Source organism: Pseudorasbora parva, chromosome 17 (genome assembly GCF_024679245.1).
Source record: "Pseudorasbora parva isolate DD20220531a chromosome 17, ASM2467924v1, whole genome shotgun sequence".
Lineage (NCBI taxonomy): Eukaryota > Metazoa > Chordata > Actinopteri > Cypriniformes > Gobionidae > Pseudorasbora > Pseudorasbora parva.
Window position 1 is genome coordinate 23,373,231 of NC_090188.1, and position 26,609 is coordinate 23,399,839.

General features: G+C 36.5%; 1 protein-coding gene across 1 annotated transcript; it reads left to right on the forward strand.

The window, feature by feature from the left end:
• The first annotated feature begins 2,537 nt into the window (after positions 1–2,537).
• Positions 2,538–26,356, forward strand: prkcha (protein kinase C, eta, a). The gene is made up of 14 exons (XM_067421336.1): positions 2,538–3,377; positions 12,253–12,316; positions 12,994–13,147; positions 14,175–14,209; positions 14,323–14,405; positions 14,666–14,795; positions 14,907–15,040; positions 15,339–15,479; positions 15,845–16,018; positions 18,554–18,708; positions 19,555–19,693; positions 21,519–21,707; positions 24,580–24,726; positions 25,176–26,356. Exons 1-14 carry the CDS (start codon positions 3,027–3,029, stop codon positions 25,422–25,424), a joined length of 2,145 nt encoding a protein of 714 aa, XP_067277437.1. The 5' UTR covers positions 2,538–3,026; the 3' UTR covers positions 25,425–26,356.
• The last annotated feature ends 253 nt before the right edge of the window (positions 26,357–26,609 follow it).

The window sequence follows — 26,609 nt, forward strand, 5'->3', positions numbered from 1 at the left end:
TTATTAATAGTTAGCAAGGTAGTGGTTAAGTTTAGGTACTGGGTAGGATTAAGTATTCGGTCATGTAGAATACAGTATTAATATGTGCTTTATAATTACTAATAAACTGTTAATATATTAGTAATATGCATGCTAATAAGCAACTTTAATAGTGAGTATTGGACCCTAAACTAACGTTACCCTGTTTTCTTCTTCTTTTGCAATTTTTGTCTTTTAAATGTCACTTTCATACAATTATTTTTTTAATGTTACCTTTTATAGTTTCACTGTTTTGCGAATTGTTTTGTGCTGCTTAAAAGACTATACACTATAAAAAATTATATGTTCAATAAGTTATGACAACATATTTTTTACATTGTTTTAAGTCATCAAAATAAGTTAAGAAATGTTAAACTTGTTTTGTTTAGTTATACAAGATGTAACTCATTTTTTAAAGTCATGTTAACATCATTTAAGTTGAAATAACTTAAACATCCAAGTTGGTTGTATTGCAAAAGCTCAAAATTTGCTCTTTTTTATTTTTTATTTTTTTTATTTTTTTTACAGTGTATATACTATTTTGAATGGCACAAATTGTGACAATTTTTTTTGGGACAACAGCTTATCTTATTTTAGTAACTTTAGTAACTATAAGAATTAAGGGGACCTGTTAAAAACAACTTAAATAAATTACATTCTAATTTATTGTTTTAATTAAACCCTTTTAAGTTGCAAACATAATTTTGTAGAATTCTGTTGAAATGATAATGTTGATCATTACATCGGCTTAATATTGTCTGTAATTTAAACTCAACTGCGTTAATTGGCTTTTTTTAAATTTAGGTTGTAAAACTTGAAATTAAATTGTCTTGATAACTCCGTACATTAGGCGGTGGATTTCTAGTTCCCAGCATGCTTTGCATAGGACTGGATTAGGAGAATAAATGTTGAAATGAAGTGTTAATTTATTTGTTTTTAGTGAAGGGAAAGACCTGTAAGCATTTAATGCGGTTATGTTTGAAGAGTTTCTGTAATGTTGAAGTTATTGTGGTTACCATTGTAAAGAGGAGATACATGAATTCTAAACACCTTGACTCTACAAGCAATGACTGCTAATTCCAGTGACAAGTAATATCTTGTTCATTAAATATACATGTTAGTATGTGATATGATAGCTGTTGATTAAAACTGAAAGATGAATTGGTTCTAGGGCTACAACTAGTTAGAGCGACTTACATTTTTTGAGTAATCAACTTTAAAGTGTGTGTTTAGCTAAAAATGATTACATCCCGCTAACTTAGAGTAGCTTGCTGGCTGAACAAAAATTCACTCAAAGTTGTCATACTCATAACTAAAAAAAAAAAAAAAGCCAACACATTATTTTTTTAGCATGTCCATACAGAGAAATGATATATATAAATTATATATAGCTAAAACACCAGAGGCACACATATGTCCTGAAATACACATTGCCTTATTCAGAACACATACTCAAGCTCTCTCTGACCAGAATAGTTCTGTTCTTCAATGGCCTGAGTTTAAACTCTCCCACACTGCGCTCCGGGTGAAAAGGGCAGTTCTTTAATGAAGACTCGGGAGGGGGCTAAACCATGAAGACCAATAAAGGTGATTTGGTGCTGAATAACTGTTTTAATACTGGTTCATTCCCCACAAAACTCTAGAGAGAGAGCGAGAGATGCTGAGATGTATGGGTATGACAGCTGAAACAACAAAGTCTGAGGACAACTTAACTTATGCTTAACACTATACGAAGCAGTCCAAAAAGAAACTGAAGATGTTTGTTTGTAAAATACAGGTAGGCCTGACTGGTTGAATACTTGAACATCAGTGTCTCCTGCTGGAAATTTCTGGTGCTACACCAGAATCATCAGAGTGGGTCCTCCAGTCCAGACATCACTTATAGACCTGTGCCAGCTCAATCAGAGCCCACATTTTGTTCATATAGACAATTCCTAATTTATTATATTATATAGCTTAATAAGCCTATATTTTAAGCATTTAAGCCTTTACAACAAAGGTTTTCAAAATCATGAGAAACTTACTTGTAATTTGTAAATGCAGTCAAGTGTATCCAGACATTACGTTTAATAGCCTAGATATTCTATTTATATAGCGCACGTAGGCCTACTTATTATTTTATTTTTTATTTTTTTTGTAACAGATTTAATTCTTTATGCTATTAATAAAAACGTGATGTTCTTCAACAGGTTTCAAACTATTTTGTGAGCTGAACTTTTTCTAAGATACAATATGTAGGCTACCTTTGAGATTAAGTAGCCTAGGCCTAGAAGTATTTATTTAATATAAAATATATTTTTTATTTATTAATTAGTTTATGTACAATATCTTCAAATGTAATTTGCTAATTATTATATAAATAACGGAATTGAATCCTCTTGAATTGGATTCCTTTACGAAACCACTAGGTGCACGCGTCCAATAAACAACATAAATCTATAGGAAAAACCTGCCGAAAGGTGGCGGATGTTCCCACTTGCTCGCAATAAAACAGGTGTGTTTTTCCCTTTTAACCTATTTCCACATGCAGGTACACTTCGAATATGGTGCTCCCGTGGCTTTGTTTAAAGAAAAATATCTGGAAAGATTCTCGCTCAGTTTGTCCGCTTAAAATATACTCCAAAAGTTTATAAGTAAAGATCGCTCTAACACGCGTTTAACGTCAACAAATTGTTTGAGCGTCGATTAGAACTTTACAAAGCCGACCTCTTAATGCCTCGCGTAACAGCTAAAACAGTAAGAAAGAGCCAGAAAGGACCCGTTATTGTTATGATTGAATCCCCTGAGCGAGATGCGTACTCATGCGTAAACTCCTTCACTTCCCTATTCTGCCCCCTCGCAGTCCTTCCGCAAAGCAGGTGTTTCAAACGGCGACTTGTTTCAGATGCAGAGCCTTTTAACTGGTGTGCGTTTTGCGCATTTACACTTTCCCATTTAAGTGATACAATGTCCACCATTCACTAAGTCAGTTAGGCTTCCATTTGCTAGTCTCCAGTTTAGAGGACACCATGAAGTTTAACGGGTATCTGAAGTTGCGCATCGGCGAGGCAGTGGACCTGAAGCCCACGACCACCGCTCTGCGACACGCCGTGATGTTCAACAAGGCGAACCAGACCATGGACCCTTACATTATCATAAAAGTGGACGAGTATAAGATCGGACAGACGCATACCAAGCAAAAAACCAACATGCCCACTTATAACGAGGAGTTCTCCGTTAACGTCAACAGCGGCAAGCAATTAGAGTTGGCCGTTTTTCATGACGCACCGATCGGATACGATGACTTCGTGGCCAACTGCACCATGCAGTTTGATGATCTGATGAAGAGTACGAACAGAGAGGAGTCTTTTGAAGGATGGGTGAGGAACGTTTATCATATAGATGTCTCTCGTTCGCCTGATAACACAATTGTGAGAAAATGTATATTGACTTTAAATTGGTAGAGATTTAATTTTCACATGAATGCTATGATGTTGGTTTCTGGCACTTTGAATCATATATTTGGAAAAGTGAAGTAATAACATGGTATGTTTGCTCGAGGGTGTTATGTTTGTAGAAAAGTGCATGTTGATAAAAAGGTCAGAATGTAATTAATAATGATGATAAATGCATATCTGATCTATACTTAATTGCACACTAAAGACGTAACAAAAACCATAGTGTTGGATGATAAACGGTCAGCATACTATAATCAGTTTAGTAATATATTCCTAAATTTAATATCAAGTACAAAGAATACGGTTGTCACAATGTACCCCCCTACCAGGTCTAATGGAACACTATTTGGAAACATTTTTTTAATGAATTTGTTGTGGTAATCAAATGTACTTATTTAATGATGCCACCCCGATCACCCTACCAACTTTCATTTACTTTCAAACATTTTGACTCATGTACATATACAGTCATCCTTTTGGCAGACCAAAGAGCTATACATTGACTTCAAGGTATAGTTTGTTGTATCAGTTCCTGTATTCTCTGGGCCTCATGTTTTACTGTTTGAGATGCAGGAATGCTATGGTAAACAATTAGGAATTGTAATTCAAAACCACAATTAAAACACAAAAGGCAACGAAAAACAAATATAGCTAGACAGAGGAGAACTGGCACCCTTGATGGGGTTTTGGTTCCTTGCCACTGTCGCCTTTGGCTTGGCTTGCTCAGTTAGGGACACGAAAATTTCGATCTAAGTTTTCAACTAAATATCCACATAAAATGAATTACTAAATGAAATATATCAACTATATCACATATCTGCCCACATTGTTGCTGTATGATAAATTGAAATGACCGTTTCCTCCAGAGCGGCTGTACAGCTGAATCAAATTCTGTAGCAGTATTTTAACACTCTGAAGCTGCTTTGAAACAGTCATTGTAAAAGCGCTATATAAATAAAGACTTGACTAGACACAAAACATAAGCGACTTATGTTCACACTGTTTACGTTGTAAAGTTATTTAGCTTGTTTAGTCATAATACATTGATGGTTTTTGTGCAATCTTTGTATCTACAGTAACACATTAGAAAGTGTTACAGCCCTCTGTGGTTTCAACCAAACTTTACACTGTTCGTCCTCTTGTATTGTGATGTGAATCTTTGTCTTGTCATGCTCTGTTGTATTGCATTGTGTTCTTTTGTGTATTCTGTTCTATTGTATTCTGTTGTGTTGATTGTTTTTAGACTTGTTTGGTTTGCGCTGTTGTATTCTTCCTCTGTGAACAGCAGAAGATATGAGTGTTATCATCTACCACAATCGAGCGTGGCTTCACACTTACACCCATATGTCCGACAGTGCATTGCAGTTCCAGACACAGATGCTGATGCATGATCAGTAAACGAAAGGAAGTCAAGCCATCTTTTTTTATACAGTGCTTTTTATAATACAAAAAGCAGTTTCAAAGCAGCTTTACAGTGATAACAGGTAAATAATGCAACTAAAATTGTTTCGGCTATACAAACAAACATTGACTGATTGCACAGTCAGCCAATTCAATTTGGTCTCTCTGTTGGAGTGTTGCAGCTAAGACCAGCTGAAACATCTTGCTTTGTGGTTTTAGCATCTTCTATGGTCTTAGCACCACAATTTCCATGTCTACACACGGCCTTCAGAGCAAGTTCATGTCAGCGAGCATAAAGTGTCTTAACTCAACACTGCTGCAGGCCATTAGGAAAACAGTAGTTGTAAAACACTTAGTGTCAGCATTTCAATGACCAGGCCAAACATGAACACACGACACGGCTTGCCTGCACTCAGCAGAAGTGGTGAAAGTCTTCTTTTATCCTTATTAATCAACCCAAGTACTGTTAGTTCCCTTTTCCAATAATGCTTGGGCACATTAATATTATTTTTAGATTGAACGATCCTCTTGTTTTAACATGTCCTGACAAATTTTAACATGTTTTCTTTACACTTTCTTGACATACACTTTGTTAGCATCAAGGTTATTTTAGGTTAAACTTTGTATAAGGGGAAGTGTTTGTTAGGGGTTATAAACTGCATTGTTTTATTTTAGAATGTTTCCTAAGGTGCACTTATAATGTTAGTAAGATTTATACATTAAAAATGGTCATAATTTAGAAATAAAAGGTGTTTTTCCTACCTTGATTTTTATCTCTTTAAAGCTCAGTTTGAAGCGTGTCTGCTGTGAGACTTCAATGTAAACACCCACTACTATGATTGGCTTACGTCTTTGCACATGAAATAGCTAAGTATTAATAATAAATAACAGTGCAAACACTGTAAATAAAAGAGTTGTTGATTTATTTTGAGTTTTGGTGCGAGTCCTGAGGCCTGTTGCATGAAGCTAGCTGAACAAACTCTGAGTTTCAGAGTAGGTTTAGAGTTGACAAATCCAGATAAATCCAACCTGGTTTTAGATCAAGTTCAGCCGTTTCTCAAAGCTCGGTATAAACTCTCTCTGTCAACTCCGGTTTAATTCAGAGTTAGCGATTAACTAACCAGCCAATCACAGTGTCCGTTTGATTCACTTCTCGTAAGAGAGAGGGCGCAATTCACTTCTGAAGATTGAGAGATCGTTTTGAAAATTATGATGAAATGAAATGCGTTTACAAGGCAGGAATAAACACTGCTTCTGCAGCGACAGTTTGAGAAAGCACATGAAAGAATATCTGACTATATCAGTGCATGATGTGAATCAAAGAAATATGAATAATAATTATAGGTTCACAAAGAGCTCAAATGTATACACATTGTTTAAAAGAATTATGATTACATGTATTATATTTACTATTTGGCTACTTGTCAATCAATATAGTATTTATATGAACATATATGAAAGTGATTATAATTCATGTAATATAAATATAATAAATAATTAGCACCAAAAGACTTTAGAGGATTTAAAGAATTAGTACCACAATTTTCATTATAAACTGCTTTAATTTGAAATGAGAGATACAGGGGGTGTGGCTTTAGTGCATCTTTACTTGCAGCTGATTGGTCCAGATTGGGTTTGCGATCTCTAACCCAGAATAAAACCTGCTCCAGAGCAGGTTAGCCCTGTAGTGTAAATTACCATGTTGATGAACACTGATAAAAACTAATCCACCTTCTTGAGCCCGAAAAACCAGTTAGCTAAAACTAATCTCGAACTTACCTGGGTAGCAACTGAAACCAGCTTTGTGCAACAGGCCACAGGGGTGTATTCCAGAAAGCAAGGTTAACTTACCGTCACATATACCTTGAACTCTTGCTTGATTAACCCAAACCTTGCTTACTTAAGGTATGCTGGTTCCAAAAACAGGAGTAAGTTCAGACAACTCAAAGTATGTTTCTGGTTAATTTACAAGACATTCTTAACAGAGTGATGAATCCATGATTCCCCATGGAAACGAGAGCGCCATTCTACTTCCTCTTCTTCTTTTGTTTAATGATGATTTACATAACATACTTAATACACATCGCACATATTGGTAGTTGTGCAATCATTTTCTCCCGTGTTTTCTTTTAATAAATAATCTTTATTCACTGAGAATAAGGATTATATTTTTTTCTTGATGCTAATTGTGAGATGACAATAAAATAAATAATAAATATATTTGAATTGCCTTAACATCTGAACTTATTTTTTATTCAAATTCTTTAGAATTAATATATAATATTGTATATTATTTAACTGAAACAAATTTGGTTATATTAATAACTATGTCAATTATATAACTCATCCGAATACCTCTTGAGCAAACTAACCTTGGAACATAACTTGCTCCAGAGCAGGTTATGAGTTGCCATGGTTACTCATATACCCTGAAAGTTACCTCAGTTTTTGGAACTGAAAGTTGAGGTTATTCGCGAACTTACTCTTAAACATACCAGGGTATTTCACATAACCTTCTTTCTGGAATACCCCCCTGAACTCAGTCACTGATAAACTCCTGTTTGATTGACAGCTTCAGTGATTACAAAGGGAGCATTCTTTGATCACTTTCTATAAATTACAGATTTTCATCCTACTAAGAAGTTGGCCGCTTAGTCTCTGCTTGGATTCACACAGAACATCTGACTGTACATGAATCATTGGTCATAGATCATAGATTAGAATTAACACAGTGGGCGGGGCCAAAGTTGCAATGATGAAGTAGGCGTTGATCTTCTTCTGCGGTCTTTAACCTATCTCTAGGCACATTCCACAATGAGTCCTTCTCTAGGCTTGGTTTCAATACAAGTTTTTAGTTCTGAAACTTACAAAATATTCTTATACTATGATGACCTCTTAAATGTCAAAAGCTCAAGGAAAATTATATTTCTCAATTCATGACCCCTTTAAATTATTAATGTATTTTAAGTTTGTTTTTTAATGTAATCAATTAATATGAGGTAAAAAAAAACATAATGCATAAATTAGAATTGTGTACACTATGCTTAAAATATCATGCAATCCAGTGGATCCCTCCAGCTCACAATTTTAGAGCTAGACATTACTAGAAAAATAAATAAGAACAAATAATAAAACATGTCTTGATTTTGTAGTCATTTTATCTTATTTCAGTACTTGTTTTGTCTTATTTTAAAAGATTTTAAGTCATCTTGAGACCCCCTTGGAAATTTGTTGAGGTCCCCTAGTGGAGCCCGGTTCCCTTGGTTGAGAGCCACTGATGCAATATGCTAGCCTGACAAGACCGACCCACATCAAGATGTTTGATCTGGAAACTCACCATTGACAGAGCTCAATCCGAGGGGCGGGATAAACGGTTGTCTTTCAAACTCCCTCTGCACGCGATAGGATAGAGCTACAACCAGCCAGAGCAACGAAGGTGAAACAGAGCTCGTTGATAGATTAAACATTCGCCATTTGTGGTCGGCAAAACTTCGAACACATCTTCCCTTTTTAAGAACGACTTCAGTGCCGTTCTTTGTTCTTTTCTCAGAGAAAAGCTTAACTCCAAGTCTTCCAGAGTCGCGGTCAAAGCTGATTCGAAAGACCGCCGTTCGCCAGTTTCTGTGTTTACTAGAAGCACGCAAACGCAACTCGGCCGTCGTCATTATAGCCCCACCCACCGACTCTATACACGATGTGATTGGCCCGACAAATTAGATTTGCTGCCGCTAGGGTGAGTCTAGATTTCTAGGCTAGCAATATGCATCTAAAACATTAATTTCAATCAAGATAAAAACCAAATCGAGTTTCTTGGGTAAATGTAAAAAATAAAATAAAATAAAAAGTCAGGGAATATTAGTATAAGGGTTTCAAAACAGAACAATTCCAGAAACAAATGGGACATCTAGTCAGCCCAGACTAAAGTGTTCATGAATTAATTGGTACAGGTAATACCCTGTGCTTCTATAATCTACTTTGTTTTGACTATGACATCTGTGTCACACATTTAAGTGCCAAGGTGGTTTGATATTTCAGTTTACAGTAATGAAAGTGTACTATTTAAAAGTTTAGGGTCAGTATGTATTTATTAAAAGAAAACAAGCTTTTGAACTCTGGTGTGTATCTGAAAATTTTTGATTGGGTTCCAAATGAATTTCAGGCAAACTCAGAGAGATACACGACCTCAGGTTCTGCAGCTGCAGATCACACAGCCACTAATTAATAATACTCCACTTTCATTCTGTCTGGGCTGTGGGTATATATATATATATATATATATATATATATATATATATATATATATATATATATATATATATATATATATAATTTATTTATTTTGCACCGCCAAGGTTCAGCCTCATGTTCCTGTGTGTATTTATATTTGTGTAGAGCCTCAGGCTTTTGGGACAAATGGTATGTAGTAAAACCTGCCATTCAAAACACACACAAGCAATTGTGTGTGTGCGTTAGCTTATATGGGAACTGCCTTTAGGAATCCAGCAGTTTCTGTTATGCAATTTTATCAGTCAGTGAAACTAGCATAAAAAAATTATATAAAATATAAGTTGTGTAATTTGGAGAGACTCTTTACGGTTTGTGTGAATTTGGATGCTTTCAGTTCTGACCAAATGAAAGGAAGTATGTGAGTGGTGAAAAAAAAAATATTCTAGTGAATTTAAAAGAAGTTGCTAAAGCAAAAATTAGGTAATACTTTATTTTGATGGTCCCTTTTGAGCCTTCTGGTGACTATAAGTAACTCTGCAACTACATGTCAACTTATACTAACTTATTCTGTCTATTACTAATCTCAGAGTTAGTAGACATGTAGGTGCGACATTACTTATAGTCAACAGAATGTGTTAAAGGGACCATCAAAATAAAGTAAAAACAAATTCTTGTTATTTCAGCTGTTTTGCTAAATAACACTTCTATTTAGAGCACCACCGCCTCTTTAACCCCACAGCCTCTATCCACCACAACCTAATCTTCCAAAGATGTTAGCCAACCTGATATCCGCAAACCGAAACGCACAAAAGGAGTGATGGGTAAAAGGCTTTTCTGATTGGCTAAAAATTCAGAATGGCTCAATAATTGTATACATTTTTTAAAATAATAATAATAAAAAAAAAAAAAAATGCTGGTTGGCTGCTCCCTTGTTTCTGCTGTTTACATGCAATATCGCAGGACACTTATTTCAGTGATGTGTCCGGTATTGTGTACGTTGTATGTGTGGTACTTCAAAAACTTACAAGCACCTTTTAACTTGTTTTACTACAGTTAACAAAAAATACGTATGAATAAAAGTGAAATATCTACAGATCTGTTTGCACCGTCTTGCAGTGTTTAGTCATTTAATCATTGTTTAAATTTTCTATAAAATCTGATTGTTCTGTGAGAACTTCAGAGATTTATTTTATAAATATTTTATATTTTCCATTTATTTTATCTGCAAATGTACCAAAAATAGTTTATGCTGACAGATAAAAAATCTAAATATAGGGATTTTTACATAGATTAGCATATTATCCAAATACATATATACTTTATATAAAGTTTTTTCTTCAACATTTATTTTACCCACAATTCCATCAAATCCCACATACAAGCATTTAGGGTTTAGTTCTGTTACTTACAGGTCTACACATGCCCACAGAATCGGTTGTCTACAGACTAGAGTTTACCACATGCTCATGAACAGCACTTTACCTTTCGCCGTCTCTTTCCATTTCCGGGTTTGTCTTTCCGTCTACAGTAAAGGTGTCCGGTTCTAATATTTCACTTCTGCCTGACCTCATTTACATTTTCAGTGGTGTAAAACTGCTGTGGAAAGTGTTTGCTTGATTGGTTAAATGTGGCACAGATATTTCTTTCAGTATGTTTGCCTGAATATGTAATAGAGGGGGAAAAAATAGTCACACAAAATAATGCATCATCGTGACTTGAAACAGGGTTCCAACCATCCTGGATTGGAAATGTCAAGGGGGAAAAGGCCTGGGAAAATCGTAAAATATTAAAGTCTTCGATACAAGTGTTTTTTTTCTAGGCCTGGTTGTGTTTATGGGGCACAGTATAAAATGTCTTAATACTCCTGTTTTTCAAAAAACACCATCTTTTCCTTATATTTGACCTTTATTTTACACCCCTGTCTCCACTGTCCTTTGAACGGCTCATTTGCTTCCTGCTCCGATGAAGCCCATCCCTCTGAAAAACGCAATGGTCTTAGATTGGTTAGATGGCTAAATGTAGTTTCATGTGTTTTTATTGGCTGAAGTGCCAAACACAGGTTGTCCGGAAATGCCACGCCCCTTACCATTACGGGCAGTGCTGCGTTCCACTCCACTTTAAGACACGCACTTGTGAACTTCCCTAAGCGCTTCCCCTTGGGGGAATCCCCGCTGCCATTTTGAAGTGTGTTCCACTTCGTGAAGTGAACAAGGCAAGTTTATATGGACAGACACTTGCTCCCTCGATTTTGACCGAGTGAGTGAGTCTACTTCATATGTACACTACATGCAGCTTCATATACCACAATGCAACGCGATTGTGACGTTACCGCATATCGCGTTTAATTTACACCACCACAAACATCTCTATGATATTTAACAAACACATCCCTATACATATAGAATGCTGCATTAAAACATTTCGTAAAGGAAAATAAAATAAATCAGCTCCATAGTGGATTCCAAATGATCAAGGGCTTAGGGCGTTCCAGTTCAGTCCATTGCAACGTTTCCGCCAGTAGTGGGCACTCATGCAATGTAAGCAGTGATGCACATCCGAGTGAACGAGACTGAGGGAAGTTCGCGAATGAAGGGCATAATAAAAACAAACTGGAACTCAGCACAGAAGTCACATCTGCAGTGACTAGCAAGGGTTTATGATGTCACCAACCCACGAAGAAGCTCGTTGTAGTCCAAACCGGCCGTTTTTGTAGGCAAGAAACTGCCGTAACTAACTAAAAAGACAATATCTCCGTTTCCATTGAACTTTCAGCGCTGTAAGATGCTGTGCAGATACTGTTTATGCTCAAGCATCAACATTACACACTAACTAAAGTTAAAAAAGTGAAATCGCATGCAACCACCCCTTAAAAAAGTGTTTGGAATTTCTGTAGTCATTGACTAAATTTATTTTTAGTATATAGTTCTTTCTTTGTCCAAAAATTATTCACAAATAACTGTAAAATATAAGCTAAATAAGTTTAATGTTTGTTTCGGCATACCTCTATGTGTGTTATTTTTTACGTGTGTGATCACTTTAACTTCAAATTTTTATATATTTAATGTTAATAGTTAATGTGAGAATAAATTTAGTATCTTAAGTATCTAACTTTAGTGTGTAAAGTTATATCTAATCTAATTTAAAAACAAATCTTGTTGTTGTGTTGCAGGTTGACCTTGAACCAGAGGGTAAGGTCTACATCCTGGTAACTCTCACAGGCACATTTATAGACGGTAAGTCTCTCCTCTCTCTTTTGCATAGCACTTCCTTTCTGTCTTGGTTTCTTTTTCTTTTAAATTTCTTTATGAAGAAGTAGAACTTTTACTGGGTGTCATTTAAAAACATGGATTCGACAGTCAGTCTGGCTTTGCTTGGACTTGAACATAGAGGCGTTGCATAAGCCCCTGAGGGAGTAAAATGAAAAATATAAAATTATTTTTGATCAAGGCTGTGATGATGATGCAAACACAAACACACACTTCTCTAAAAGAAGGAACCCTAATTTCCTCCCCTTTCTGTTGAGATATCGGTTCACTGTTAAACTGATACCAGACTTGTCAACACATGTTGGTAGTGCTCTAAGACAGACAAAGCCACCTTCAGTCACAGGATTTTTTTAATCAACATCTGTCAGAGCATCTTATGCATGAAGTGTACGCTACGTGTGAATCGCTCACACTGTGCAGGAGGGTGTAAAGCTAGTTTCCTTTAAAGGCCTGTGGTTAGGCCTGCAGAGAATAGACCACTTAATAATACCACTGAACTGGGGGCTTGTAATCTGTCACTCTTCCTCCTCACATATTTAAAATAACGTTACACTGCAATAGAGGAAATGCGTATGAATTTCTAAAAAGATCATGCATCATTATTCATGAAGCAATTAACATTTTCCCCATATCTCTGCGTTCAGATGACACTGGAGGAAATGAACGTTCCTATAAAGAATTTAATCGAAAACGGCAGCAGGCAGTTCGAAGGAAGATTCACCAAGTGAACGGGCACAAGTTCATGTCAACCTTCCTAAAGCAACCAACATTCTGCTTCCACTGCAAAGAATTCATATGGTAACACGTACACGCACATCTTTTTTTTTAACACAATCATTTTTTAAATTAACAATTTTTTTGTGAGTTTTAAACCACGCAACTTCATGTGTACATGTTAAAAACCTCACGATGTGTGCGCATGAGTCCTTGAGCAAGATATTTATATTCATCTGCATATCCCTGTAATGAGGTTACTGTTAGGGTTTTTTAATGACAGCATTATCTAAATAACAAATTGACCGTTTTTATGTAAACATTGAGTTTCTGCACTGAAGTTAAAGGGGAAATCTGCAGAATGAATTTAAACGCTAAGAAGAATGTATACCCCTGAGAATGTTACACATTTACTGGTAGCTGAATAGACTGGGTAAACTCAGCCTGATCGGCCGGCCATTTATTTTCGTCGGTCAACTCAGTCTGGAAACTGTACATTAATCTCTACTGCTTCTGTTACACTTTTGCGGGAACCAATCACAGACTGGCTTATCCATCTGGCACGTTATGGGCAGGTTTAATACAAAGACAGATAAAGAAACGATGAGTCGTTGCCTGTTAATCACGCATCTTGTGGTCTGATTGGTTGAAGGACTATCTATTTGCGTACAGATTAATTTGAATAATGCCAGCTGATCACGCCTCTTGTAGACAATACAGAGCAGACTCCCCAGACCAATGTTCAATCTTAAATTGAGCTTGGTCTGATAATAGCCAGACAAGTAGCTTAAAGCATAATCACGTTAAAATATTGAATAAACAAACACACAGTGTGACAGAGACATCCTACTGGTGTGTATTCCTACAACTTAGTTTTTTTTTTAACATTTGAGTCGGTGACATCAGAATGCCATCTGAACTTTTAATGGCATTTTTTTTTTTACTTTATATGAAATGCTTTTCTATACAAACAAAGTTTATTATTATAATCAAAAATTGCACATAATATAACTAGGGTCTATTATGTAAAAAGTGTTTTACAGGGAAGTTTGTGTACAAATATAACTGCACACACTTTTCACAAACATTGTGTGTTTTCTTCATGCTCCAGGGGTGTTTTTGGAAAACAGGGCTACCAATGTCAAGGTGAGTAGACCCACTGTCTCCACGTTAATTAATATTATCTGTGTTTACACTGATTGAAAAGTATGTTATAATTAACTTGTTAACTTGTGTGTGTGTGTGTGTGTTTGTGTTAGTGTGCACCTGTGTGGTACACAAGCGATGCCATCAGTTTGTGGTTACGGTGTGTCCACGCATGAAGAAACCTGCCAAGGAACAGGTAACACGCAACCCTAACACTAAAATACATTTGTAGTCCATTTTTTTTGTGTGGGGGGATTTTCGTAAGATGGTTTGATCTGGGTTTGCTTTTCTCATCTATTTACATTTCTTAAATGTTGCCTGTAGAATTACAGAGAAATGACTAATGGCTGTATCCTGATAAACACAGACTATTTCGCCACCTGCTAGTCAGAAGAAGAATTGCTGAAATGAATAAATAAAAACTTATGTTAATGAAAATTTTCCTTGTCATTACAGACTACAAATCAGGGTTTCAGTATAAACATTCCCCATAAGTTCAGCATTCACAATTATAAGGTTCCTACCTTCTGTGACCACTGTGGCTCTTTGCTGTGGGGAATCGTAAAGCAAGGATTGCACTGCAAAAGTACTCATTTCTTTTTTTTTTTGTCTCCACTCCTTATTTCTCAGAAATCCATCCATTACTATTTGTCATACTGTTGTGATGCTCATCTAGTTGTTGTTTTTACTTTTGTAGTTTGTAAAATGAACGTCCATATCCGTTGTAAGGGAAATGTTGCGCCAAATTGTGGAGTCAACAATGTAGAACTGGCCAATAAACTGGCAGAAATGGGCCTTCAGCCAGGAGGAATGACCAAACGCAACTCTGTGGTACGTTAAATACACGCATGTGCACAATCTTGTAGGAAGTGAAACGTGATCTCTCTGTTTAGGTTTTTTTTGTGCTTTATTGACATCGCACTTACTGTAACTGTACTTTTCACTTGGCTGCATGCAGTGAAAATAGGGCAAAATAAGACTTTAGGGAAGTAATCAAATAAATTAAGGGAAGTAGCACAAGACCATCAACAGAAAAGCAGTGAAAGATAAAAATGTATAGCACTGAACAAGTAATAATGTAATGAAGTCTATAGAAGAAAAAAAAATCACTTGTTCTTTCTCTTCTCAGGGTCTCGCAGGTATGGACACTCAGTCCCGGACGTTGAGTGTGAGAGGAGTTCGAGGGGATTTGAAAAAAGAGAAGAGTTTGAAAGTGGGAATCTCCAACTTCACACTTCTTCAAGTGTTGGGAAAAGGCAGCTTTGGCAAGGTCTGTGCTCAAGATTATTCCTTTTTATTTCAACTTCAGTTTGTACAAAGTTTGCAGACTATTTGTTACACACAGATTCACACGATTCCAATGTGATTGTGTTTCCTTGTTAAAAACAATTCCAATGTGATTTTATTTTTTACCCTTATGTGAAATAAATGACATGCTACAGTCACTCGCCTGCTTAAATTATATAATAATATTTACCAATCTTACTCAATCTCACCTAATGTTTAAAAGTTTTTTCATATTAAAATATTCGTTTTTTTGTGCCACAAATCAGAGTAAATTATTCACTTACAAATTAAAGTAAAAAGATACCCCACATGCTTTTAAGTCATGCTGTTGATGCGGTGTGTAAATAGGTGATGCTGGTCCGGTTGAACAATTCAGATCAAGTGTTTGCGGTGAAGGTCTTGAAGAAAGACATCATACTGCAGGATGATGATGTGGAGTGCACTATGACAGAAAAACGTGTGTTATCCCTCGCTTCCTCTCACCCGTACCTCACTCAGCTCTTCTGCTGCTTCCAGACACCGGTGAGACACCCCACACACACAAACACACACACACACGTTGTTTTTCACAACATCAGTAGGTGGCAGTAGAGGATTAAGCACAAGTCTGGGTTACATTTTACTTTGCATTTTCTGTGTATGAGTAGTTTCCTCTTTGTATGTTGTGAGAGGTCAGATGTCCACTGTAATCTCCTTGCATGTTTTGCTTGAAGCATGTAGAATAATTTACAGGTCACTGAATCCACTAACCTAGTTTTTAAAGCTTTTACAATCATACAGACCCATTCGAAATGTTATACACGCTCTTTCATTTGGTTACAGTGTTGCATTTACTTACTCTACCTTAAGTGTACACAAGGTTTTAACAAAGGTTTGTGCCCACGCGCACTGATTGCTGAAGGATTTAAAGTTTCATGTTCATTCCAGCAGAACAGATATGACATGATGACCTCTCAGGATTTATTACTGCTGAGTTCACGTGGACATGGATGTACAGGAACATCCTCAAGGACTCGCTGATGTGTGTACAGTGTAATTGTAATGATTAAAGGAATTTATGAACCATTTTTTTTCTGTGATCCGTCACAGCCCTGACACACACAATCAATCTCTTAAACCTCCACACGTGAGCGAGATACAAAGCACTCTCATGACCCTCTGGGGCCAGGTTAAATGAGATAGCAATGCAATGTGGCTGTGAAAATCGATGATCTCAGAGGGCCTGCGGTGTGTGTGGGACTGTTTCACAGTAATTGTGTTCGTCCGTGATGGGTTTAGTCCTTAGTGGACGGGTCATGCCGGTTTTGCTAGTCCAAATCTGGTCCACGCTGCATATCCTAGTGAAAAACTGTTTACTTAGGAAGTAAATGTCTGACCACAGTCCATTATGGTTATTTCACCCAAAAATGACAATTCTGTCTTTAATTACTCACCCTCATGTCATTCGAAACCCATAAGACTTGTATTCATCTTCACAACACAAAGGAAGATCTTTTAGGCTACACAACTACCACATTCAAGCCCCAGAAAGATAATAAAGACATCATAAAGCTTTAGTGGTTTTACTTCAGTTTTATGAAGTGAGGCAAGTGCTTCACAATTTACCATTTTATTTACAAGATATTAATCTCTAATGCACGTTCATACCACACTGTCTGCTTTCGCATCAACACAACATGCATGCATTATGATGCTCTCATGAACACGCCTTGGAGATGAGTATTTTGTAAATTAAAGTGATAAATTGTGCTTTTTTTGTAAACACTTGTGTTGCCTTATAAAATTGAGGTTAGAGGGTTAGTTCACCAAAAAATGAAATTGATCACCCTCACCCTAATGTCGTTCCACACCCGTAAGACCTCCGTTCATTTTCAGAAACCAGTTTAAGATTAACCAGCAGAAGAGAAGACTGAAGCTGAATAAAATCGTAATTTTTGTTATTTTTGGACCAAAATGTATTTTTTGATGCTTCAAGAGATTCTAATTAACGACTGATGTCCCATATGGACTACTTTGATGATGTTTTTATTCCCTTTCTGGACATGGACAGTAAAGTGTGCATTGACTGCATATGCTCTCGGACTAAAATATAAAATATCTTAAACTGCGTTCTGAAGATGAACGGAGGTCTTACGGGTGTGGAACGACATTAGGGTGAGTCATTAATGACATCAATTTCATTTTTTGGTGAACTAACCTTTTAAGTCATTGGATTTGCATGAATTAATTTTCATGATGTCTGACTACCTTTCTGGGACTTGAAAGTGGTTGTTGCAACGGCTGTCAATGATGGGACAGAAAGTTCTCAGACTTCATTAAAAAGATGAATGAAAGTCTTATGGGTTTGGAACGACATGAACGTGAGTAATGACAGAATTTTTAAGTGCAATTTTCTCTGGTGGACTACTTGTCCCAGTATTTGGGATAAAATAGCCCTATCATATTTTGTTTCTTACAGATTTTTTTTTATTTTAATTTGGCATTTTCCTTTAATATTTTGGATTATGCATAATGATTATCCTGTAGCCTACATGCTAAAGTCATATCCAAATATGGCCAGTTTCACAGTAAATGTGCACTGTTAAAGAGGAAAGTTCCCACATCTTACCCTACGGATTATTCCACAAATGGAAAATTATTGCTTTTCACAAGTGCTTTCCAGTTTTGTGTGCAACATGCATCATGTGGTCCGTAAACTGACTGTGGGTGGTCACTGGTTGTGCGGTCTGAGTTTGATATGTAGGCCATGCTGAACTCAAGCATGCTGTCAATTCAAACTTATGATGCTTTTCATTTTAGATCACTTCCAACCCTCACAATCCCATAATCCTGTGTTTCCTGCAGTCTTCTTTGCTGACTAAACAGTATTTATGTTTCTGCTTCCTCTTGCTCTCCCGTGAATCTTCTAATAGCTCAGACATGCATCTGGTTGGTTTGAAAACTGCTCCAGAAGACTCCCTATAAGTAGCTGGATTTCCTGATGTTGTTGGTGGTAATCTAGTGTTTATTGTTGTCTTGTAGCCGTATCTTTATCTTAACTTCTTAATCCTTTTACAGGAGCGTCTGTTTTTTGTAATGGAGTTTGTAAATGGAGGAGATCTGATGTTTCATATTCAGAAATCCAGAAAGTTTGAGGAGAACAGAGCCCAATTCTACACAGCGGAGATCACGTCTGCTCTCATATTTCTTCACAGCAAGGGGATTATATACAGGTTAGATGCACACAAAGGCACGATAATTCATCCAAATAGACAATTCTGGCATCATTTGCTCACGTTATGATGTTCCAAACACTTTCTTCAATGGAACACAAAAGAGGAAGTTTAGTTGAATGTTCAAGCTACCCTTTTCCAAACTACTGCTATCCCTGATCTTCATCAGCATTCATTCTTCATTTAAATTCATTTGGAACAGCATGAGGGTAAGCAAATGATGTCAAATGTAGTTTCTTGGTAGAACTATCCTGTTCTGTGAATTCTCTGAAATCTTTCCCTTCCACTTCCTTATTAATTGCCACTTCTGTGTCTTCTGAGGGTTTTTTACACTATAAGACCTTTTTTTAACCTCTGCGTTTCCATTATTACAAACCTTTATCCGCATGGACCTTTAAAGCTGTAGTGCTTTACTGCTTTGACTGGGAAACAGCACCAGCACATATGAGTTGACTTACATGGCAAATGGAAAATTCTCAGCGCTCGTGCAAATTTCTGTGGGCTGAATGTGAAATTTATGATAAAGAATAAACATTATTTTGAATGTATGTGTATGTAAGAGGTAAATAACCATTTTGAAATGAAATTCCATTTGTATTTTTTTAAGAAGGAAGTGATTTACCAAGTAAACAAAAATATTAACACATTATTCTCTCTCTCTCTCTCTCTCTCTCTCTCTCTCTCTCTCTCTCTCTCTCTCTCTCTCTCTCTCTCTCTCTCTCTCTCTCTCTCTCTCTCTCTCTCTCTCTCTCTCTCTCTCTCTCTCTCTCTCTCTCTCTCTCTCTGTGCCTGCCATAATGGTATGAATCTGGACATGTTGGTATATGTGTTTGTGTGTTATTTCAGGGATCTGAAGTTGGATAATGTTCTGCTGGATAAGGATGGTCATTGTAAACTGGCTGATTTTGGCATGTGCAAGGAGGGAATATTTGAGGGTGTTGTCACGGGTACCTTCTGTGGAACTCCAGATTACATTGCTCCAGAGGTGATTCAAACACTCCATGACATTTTATCTTGTAAGCAACGGCTGTCTAAAATACACACAAAATTATGCATCACAAAGTCATTCCGATTCTGTTTATGCTAGAATTAATCAGATGCCAACTCAGAGATTCTGCTCAGAGCGGTTCACATTCACTGAAATGTTTTATTTCTATGGCATACATAACACAAATATGGATCCTTTTTTGACTTTGATGTAATTAACAGACATTTATTAACTATAGATTAAAGAGTTGTTGCGCTCTTCAGTTGGAAAGATTCTCTCTCAGGTGCCAAATTGGTAAACTTAACCAGAACAGAAGAAATGGTTGACAGCACACTGATTCCAAAGAAGACTTAAGTCTAGGAAACCAGTAGACTTTCCTAGTCTTTCAAGTCTTTACCAATTGCGTGGTGCAATAAAGTGCAAAGTGCAAGTGAGTTAAAAACAGAGGAGCATAAACAGACGTTTCAGCAGATTGCTGTCCTCAGGGCTCCTAAAATGGCACTTTATCGCACCATGCAATTGATAAAAATAAATTTAGTAGTTTTCTAGAGTTAAGTCTTTTTTGGATTCAGTGCGTGATCAGCCATTTTTTCTGTTCTGCTTAATTATAAATAAAAATTTAAAGCTGCAGTTGGTAACTTTTTGCACTCTAGTGGTTAATAAACAGAACTGCATGCATCTTGCAGAAGAACATTGCAGCGGTACCTACCAGTCTGGCCTGAAATAGTCCCAATATAAATACGTATTATAAGTGTACCATAATGATTCAAGGTAAGACAAAAACACGGTTTGGAAAATGGATTCATGTTGTACATTCTCATTATATAATTTTTGCAAATCTTGAACACAAAAAAAGTTACGGACAGCAGCTTTAATTTACAGTGTTGCAATCGTTTACACTATTGAAAATAGTTTTCGTTCGTTGAAATGAAGCTGCAATAAAATAAATGTAAATATTAGATTTAAGAAAAATGTATAATATTTTAGTTGCATCTCATTTATATAATAACAAGTAAAATAACATATAATTTATGCAAAAGTTTGTCTGGTTCTCAAATTTAATAGATTCATGGCATTTGAGCAAATCCACCATTTTTTTGTGTCACGGCATGTATTTTTAAGAGCTTTTCCCCCTTTTTTAGGCGAGACTAGCTATTTAGACCTCAAATATGTGACTCTCATATAAACATAGCACCTATTTTACAATTTAGACACTTTAGCAGGTGTGAGCTCCAGACTGACAGCAGTGATTTAGCTCTCATGTACTGGCCGAATGCAGCTTAATTTCGTTCAGCCCTTCTGGAATATGTTGCTGGCTCGTATGTAGATGGTGGTAAAACATGTACACATACTTTGGGGGATCAAATGGGCAATTTTTGGTCTTATTAATCTATTACTTTTTCTAAAAGCAAATCGATTTGGGCCTGAATTGTTTGTTTGTGTTTAATTCCTATTGTCTTTTATAATTGCTATAATTTTTAATTCAAATAATATTGTTCAATAAATATTATTTTATATAAATAAGTCAAATTATTGAGAAGTGATCATAGGGACTTCAGTGAAAGTTACATTATTATGCCATTAGTATGTCTTTATGAGTGAGTTATAAACGCAATATCACATTACATAGCCGTGTAATATGGCTGTATATCAGCATGCTGGGATTACCTACGGCCGAATCACAGGCATGTTGATATACTGTCCAGGCATAATGCGTAGCTACTCGTGTGATAATATAATAGAAATGTGTGATCAAGGTGTAGGAGAGAGAAAGAGAAAGATGGTAGGATGACCTAAATGTGATTTTTATATGGTCCTATAGATCCTTCAGGAGATGCTTTACGGGCCGTCGGTTGATTGGTGGGCTCTCGGTGTGCTTTTGTATGAGATGCTATCTGGCCATGCCCCCTTTGAGGCAGAGAATGAGGATGACCTTTTTGAGTCCATCCTGACAGAAGAGATCATCTACGCGTCTTGGCTCGGCACAAATGCCGTGGACATACTGAAAGGGGTGAGCTGCTCAATGTTTGCTTAAGAGTCCTGGATTCATAAAGACATGAATTGACTTGAACAGAGCAGTGTCTGCTTATGCTCTGATTGGTGGGAGGCATATGGTGTGAATTAAACTGTCAATTCATGCAACAATGAACATCAGTAAACAGTAAATACCTCCCATCTGATCCCTCTCTGTCCCTCTTACATAACTATATTTAGCCTCAATCCACAATCCACTGCTCTCACATGACTAGCTAAAAATAAAGACTCTTCACGTCAAATGTACACAGGCTCACAACCCCCTGCTCTCACTCTATAGTGTTTGCCTTCAATGTGAAATATAGTACTGGCAATATTGCTGGGGATGATTGTTTCACCCTTAGAGTAACATGCAGTTATTGAAGGACCAATAAATTCCCAGTTGAATCTGGAAATTAAACAGCAGAATGTCACAATATTTGCCTGGGATGAAAACTACCGAAAACCTGGGTGATCCAGCATGATATTGACTCACAAGAGTCAACGAATGGATCAATAGAGTGGCTAAAGAGCATTCTATTTTTGGAATGGCAGATCTCAGCTCTGTTGCACTGCTATCTGACGTAGATGGCCCAGAAATATACATGAACCACTGTAAAAAACAATAGACAATATACCATATAGGTTATCGAGCAATATATATATAAAAAATTTTTTTTTAAACTTTATATTAATCAGTATCAACCTGATATTTAATAATGTGGTATATCCTTTTTTCTTAAAAAAACTAATTTAATCTTAAAACACTATAATAAATAATTTATGCTGTTAAATGTAATCTTTAGTAAATCAAAGTTAACAAATTGTAGTTCATGCACATTATGCCTAAATTCACTTAAAATAGATTCTTCTAGTATTTTATTAATTTAGACAAAATAGTATTACATTTTAATATCAGCTATATTGTTTTGTTGTTTTTGTTCAGTATAAACTAGATGATCCCTCTGAACAAACGTTGTTTGTAGCCGATGACATATGGTACCCAGCTGCGCTTCCTAATGGGTGTCAGATTTACCCGGTGTGTGTGTACGTTTTAGATGGAGTTTATTTCATTGTATTTTTAATCTGATTTGTTATATTTTATATTTTACATTGATACTCTAAACACAAACTCTCACAAGAGTTTGTGTTTAGTGTTGTTATATACACGTCCTTGCAGAAGTTGAATCTGATTACTTAATCTTACTATGGGGATCTGATTCACAATATTCAATAGCTTTGGGCACTTTCTTTTTATTTTTTGAATATGATTTTGTTTTTAGAAAAATAAACTGATATACAGGTGCTGGTCATATTATTAGAATATCATCAACAAGTTGATTTATTTAACTAATTCCATTCAAAAAGTGAAACTTGAATATTATATTCATTCATTACACACAGACTGATATATTTCAAATGTTAATTTCTATTCATTCTGATGATTATAACTGACAACTAAGGAAAATCCCAAATTCAGTATCTCAGAAAATGTTGAATATTACTTAAGACCAATACAAAGAAAGGATTTTTAGAAATCTTGGCCAACTTAAAAGTATGAATATGAAAGTATGAGTATGGAGAGCACTCAATACTTTGTTGGGGCTCTTTTTGCCTGAATTACTGCAGCAATGCGGCGTGGCATGGAGTCGACCAGTCTGTGGCACTGTTTGGGTTATGAGAGTCAAGGTTGGTCTGATAGTGGTCTTCAGTTCTTCTGCATTGTTGGGTCTGCCATATCGCATCTTCCTCTTCACAATATCCCATAGATTTTCTATGAGTTTAAGGTCAGGGGAGTTTGCTGGCCAATTAAGAACAGGGATAGCATGGTCCTTAAACCAGGTACTGGCTGCTTTGGCACGGTGTGTGGTACCAAGGCATAAAGTGCTCTAAAACTTCCTGGTATATGGCTGCTTTGACCTCAGAAAACACAGTGGACAAAAACCAACAGATGACATGGCACCCCAAACCATCACTGAATGTGGAAACTTTACACTGGACCTCAAGCAAAGTGCCTCTCCTCTCTTCCTCCAGACACTGGGACCCTGATTTTCAAAGGAAATGCAAAATTTACTTTCATCAGAGAACATAACATTGGACCACTCAGCATTCCGTTTTGTCTTTAGCCCAGGCGACACGCTTCTGACGCTGTCTGTTGTTCAAGAGTGGCTTGACACAAGGAATACGACAGCTGAAACCCAAGTCTTGCATACAGCTGTGCGTAGTGGTTCTTAAAGCACTGACTACAGCTGCAGTCCACTCTTTGTGAATCTCTCCCACATTTTGGAAAAAGTTTTGTTTCACTATCCTCTCCAGGGTGTGGTTATCCCTATTGCTTGTACACTTTTTTTCTACCACATCTTTTCCTTCCCTTTGTCTGACTATTAATGTGATTGGACACAGAGATCTGTGAACAACCAGCCTCTTTTTGCAATGAACTTTTGTGTCTTGTCCTCATTGTGCAAGGAGTCAATGGTTGCTTTTGGACAACTGTCAAGTCAGCAGTCTTCCCCATGATTGTGTAGCCTACAGAACTAGACTGAGGCACCAGGTGTCCCACTCAATATTGAACCTTTCCACAATATTGTAATTTTCTGATATACTGAATTTGGGATTTTCCTTAGTTGTCAGTTATCATCATCAAAAGTAAAAGAAATAAACATTTGAAATATATCAGTCTGTGTGTAATAAATATACAAGTTTCACTTTTTGAATGGAATTTGTGAAATAAATCAACTTTTTGATGATATTCTAATTATATGACCAGCACATGTATACAGTATCTAGTGTGCATTGGCTTTCACATTTAAAACAGATGCATTTTTACAGACATATGCATGATGACAATTTTTGGGCTTTATTTTGCACAGTTTCTGACAAAGAATCCATCCCGCCGTCTGGGCTGTGTGGCTGCAGAGGGTGGAGAGACGGCTGTAACCAATCATGCATTTTTTACTGGCATTGACTGGGACAAACTAAACCAGCGAGAGCTTGACCCACCTTTCAAGCCAAGAATTGTGAGTAAAAATGTAGAAGTGAAGTTATTAAACGTAATTTCGGGAGGAGTATGCCCATCTAATCTTTCAATAAATACCATAGTATAAAAACAGCAGCTTACCTCTTCCCCTTTTTAGTTCCTACAGCATCTCCACACTAATGGTGGTTGAGGAGAGATCCCTGACACAATTGTAAAGCTCTTTGGGGTGTACAGTAGTACATATGAAAGCGCTATATAAATGACTCATTAATTAATTAATTATTTCATTCATTCAACTTTGCCTGTTATAGGGGGGCAATCGCAGCTCTGGTAGAATATCCTCTCCGAAGCCCTCTATAGCAGACAGCAAGCCAAATCTGTTTACCACTTTCACTAAGATTATATGGGCACACAAACTCGCAAATTGAAATTTACTGTAAATGTAAATGCAGATTTATACATTTATATTTTAAAATCTAAAATCCCCAGAAAACTGCAGAAGACGTGAATAATTTTGATCCAGACTTCACTCAAGAGGAGCCTACTCTTACGCCCATTGATGACGACATCATCCCATCCATCAGTCAGGACGAGTTCCGTGACTTCTCCTTTACCTCTCCTGAACTCTTGAAAGTGGTATCGGAGGTGCAAAGTAGAGACAAAGAAACGTGTGATGTCTTAAAGAAGGATCGGATTGCAGGAGAATTCTGTGATGTGATAGACCCAAATGAATTGTGACAATGGAAACTTGCAGGAGCAGTCTAAAGTAACAGTTTGGATACCAGATTATTTAAAAACGGTTCATTTCAGTGGCCTAGGTTTTTGTTCCATACCCAAGCTATAAGATTCTCTTGGCCTATGTTTCTGCTTTAGCATTGTCTTCAGCACTTTAATTGTCTTTTTCACAGACATCATAAGTGATACACAAAGATCTCCTTGAGAAACTTTATTCCAGAAGACACCTGTTTACACCAATATGATCAACAGATATACTTGTCCATATCTAAATGCTCATATCTAAATGTTTAGATCCCTCTGCAATTGCTATCTCTAACACAGACAAACATCATGCCAAAGCATCACTAATTCTGTCAGAATTGTTCTGTTGTCAAGGAACCAGACTCAAAATCAGGCGCAAGAGAATGGATTTTAAAATGGAAACTCTAGTTTTGTAAAATATTTTCATACATTTCAGTGTTCATCTGTGCCTTTTTTTGAGTTTTAGGTCAGAATTTCACCCATGATTCACTCCAGCATCTGTAGATGTATTTTATTGTTGATAAAGGTTACAGTATTGAGTTATCTTAGACCTTTCTGTCTGTGACTCCATCAGAAGGCATCTCCCCTCTGTTTTTCTGAGGGGTTAAAGGCTAGCACAGTCAAGTGAAATGATGACCAGTTTCAATCTTTTATATTGAGGCCAGTGGCTTTTCCTCATCGTCCACATCATTCTTTAATGTTGTTTATCTGGATCCTCTAAGTCCGAGCAGAGCAAAATATATATTGGCGTTTGCTTTCATATCTCTGCGTATTTACCACTGATTTCCCATTATTACTTTTTGTGCAGTTGTGAAAATAATCTGTAAGAAAGTGGGAAAAAAACTTTATAATACTCAGATATGGTATTCCTTGCTTAAAACAACAACATAAACAAGCCTAGGTTTTTTTATGTTTTTTTCCCAACACATTCATGGCAGTTTGTAACTATTTTACAATGTCACTAATTGGTGGTTAATTCGTATTCATTAATATGATCTCATTCTTAAAGGGTTACTTCAGCGATTAGCATATGGCTTTGTATCAGTAGAAACCCTGGAGTATATTCAAATTGTTGTGCTTTCCCCCCTCATATCTCCCTGAGACAAGAGATTTATGCATTTTATTTCTGGAAAAATTCCTCCTATGATGCAAATTGACGATTTT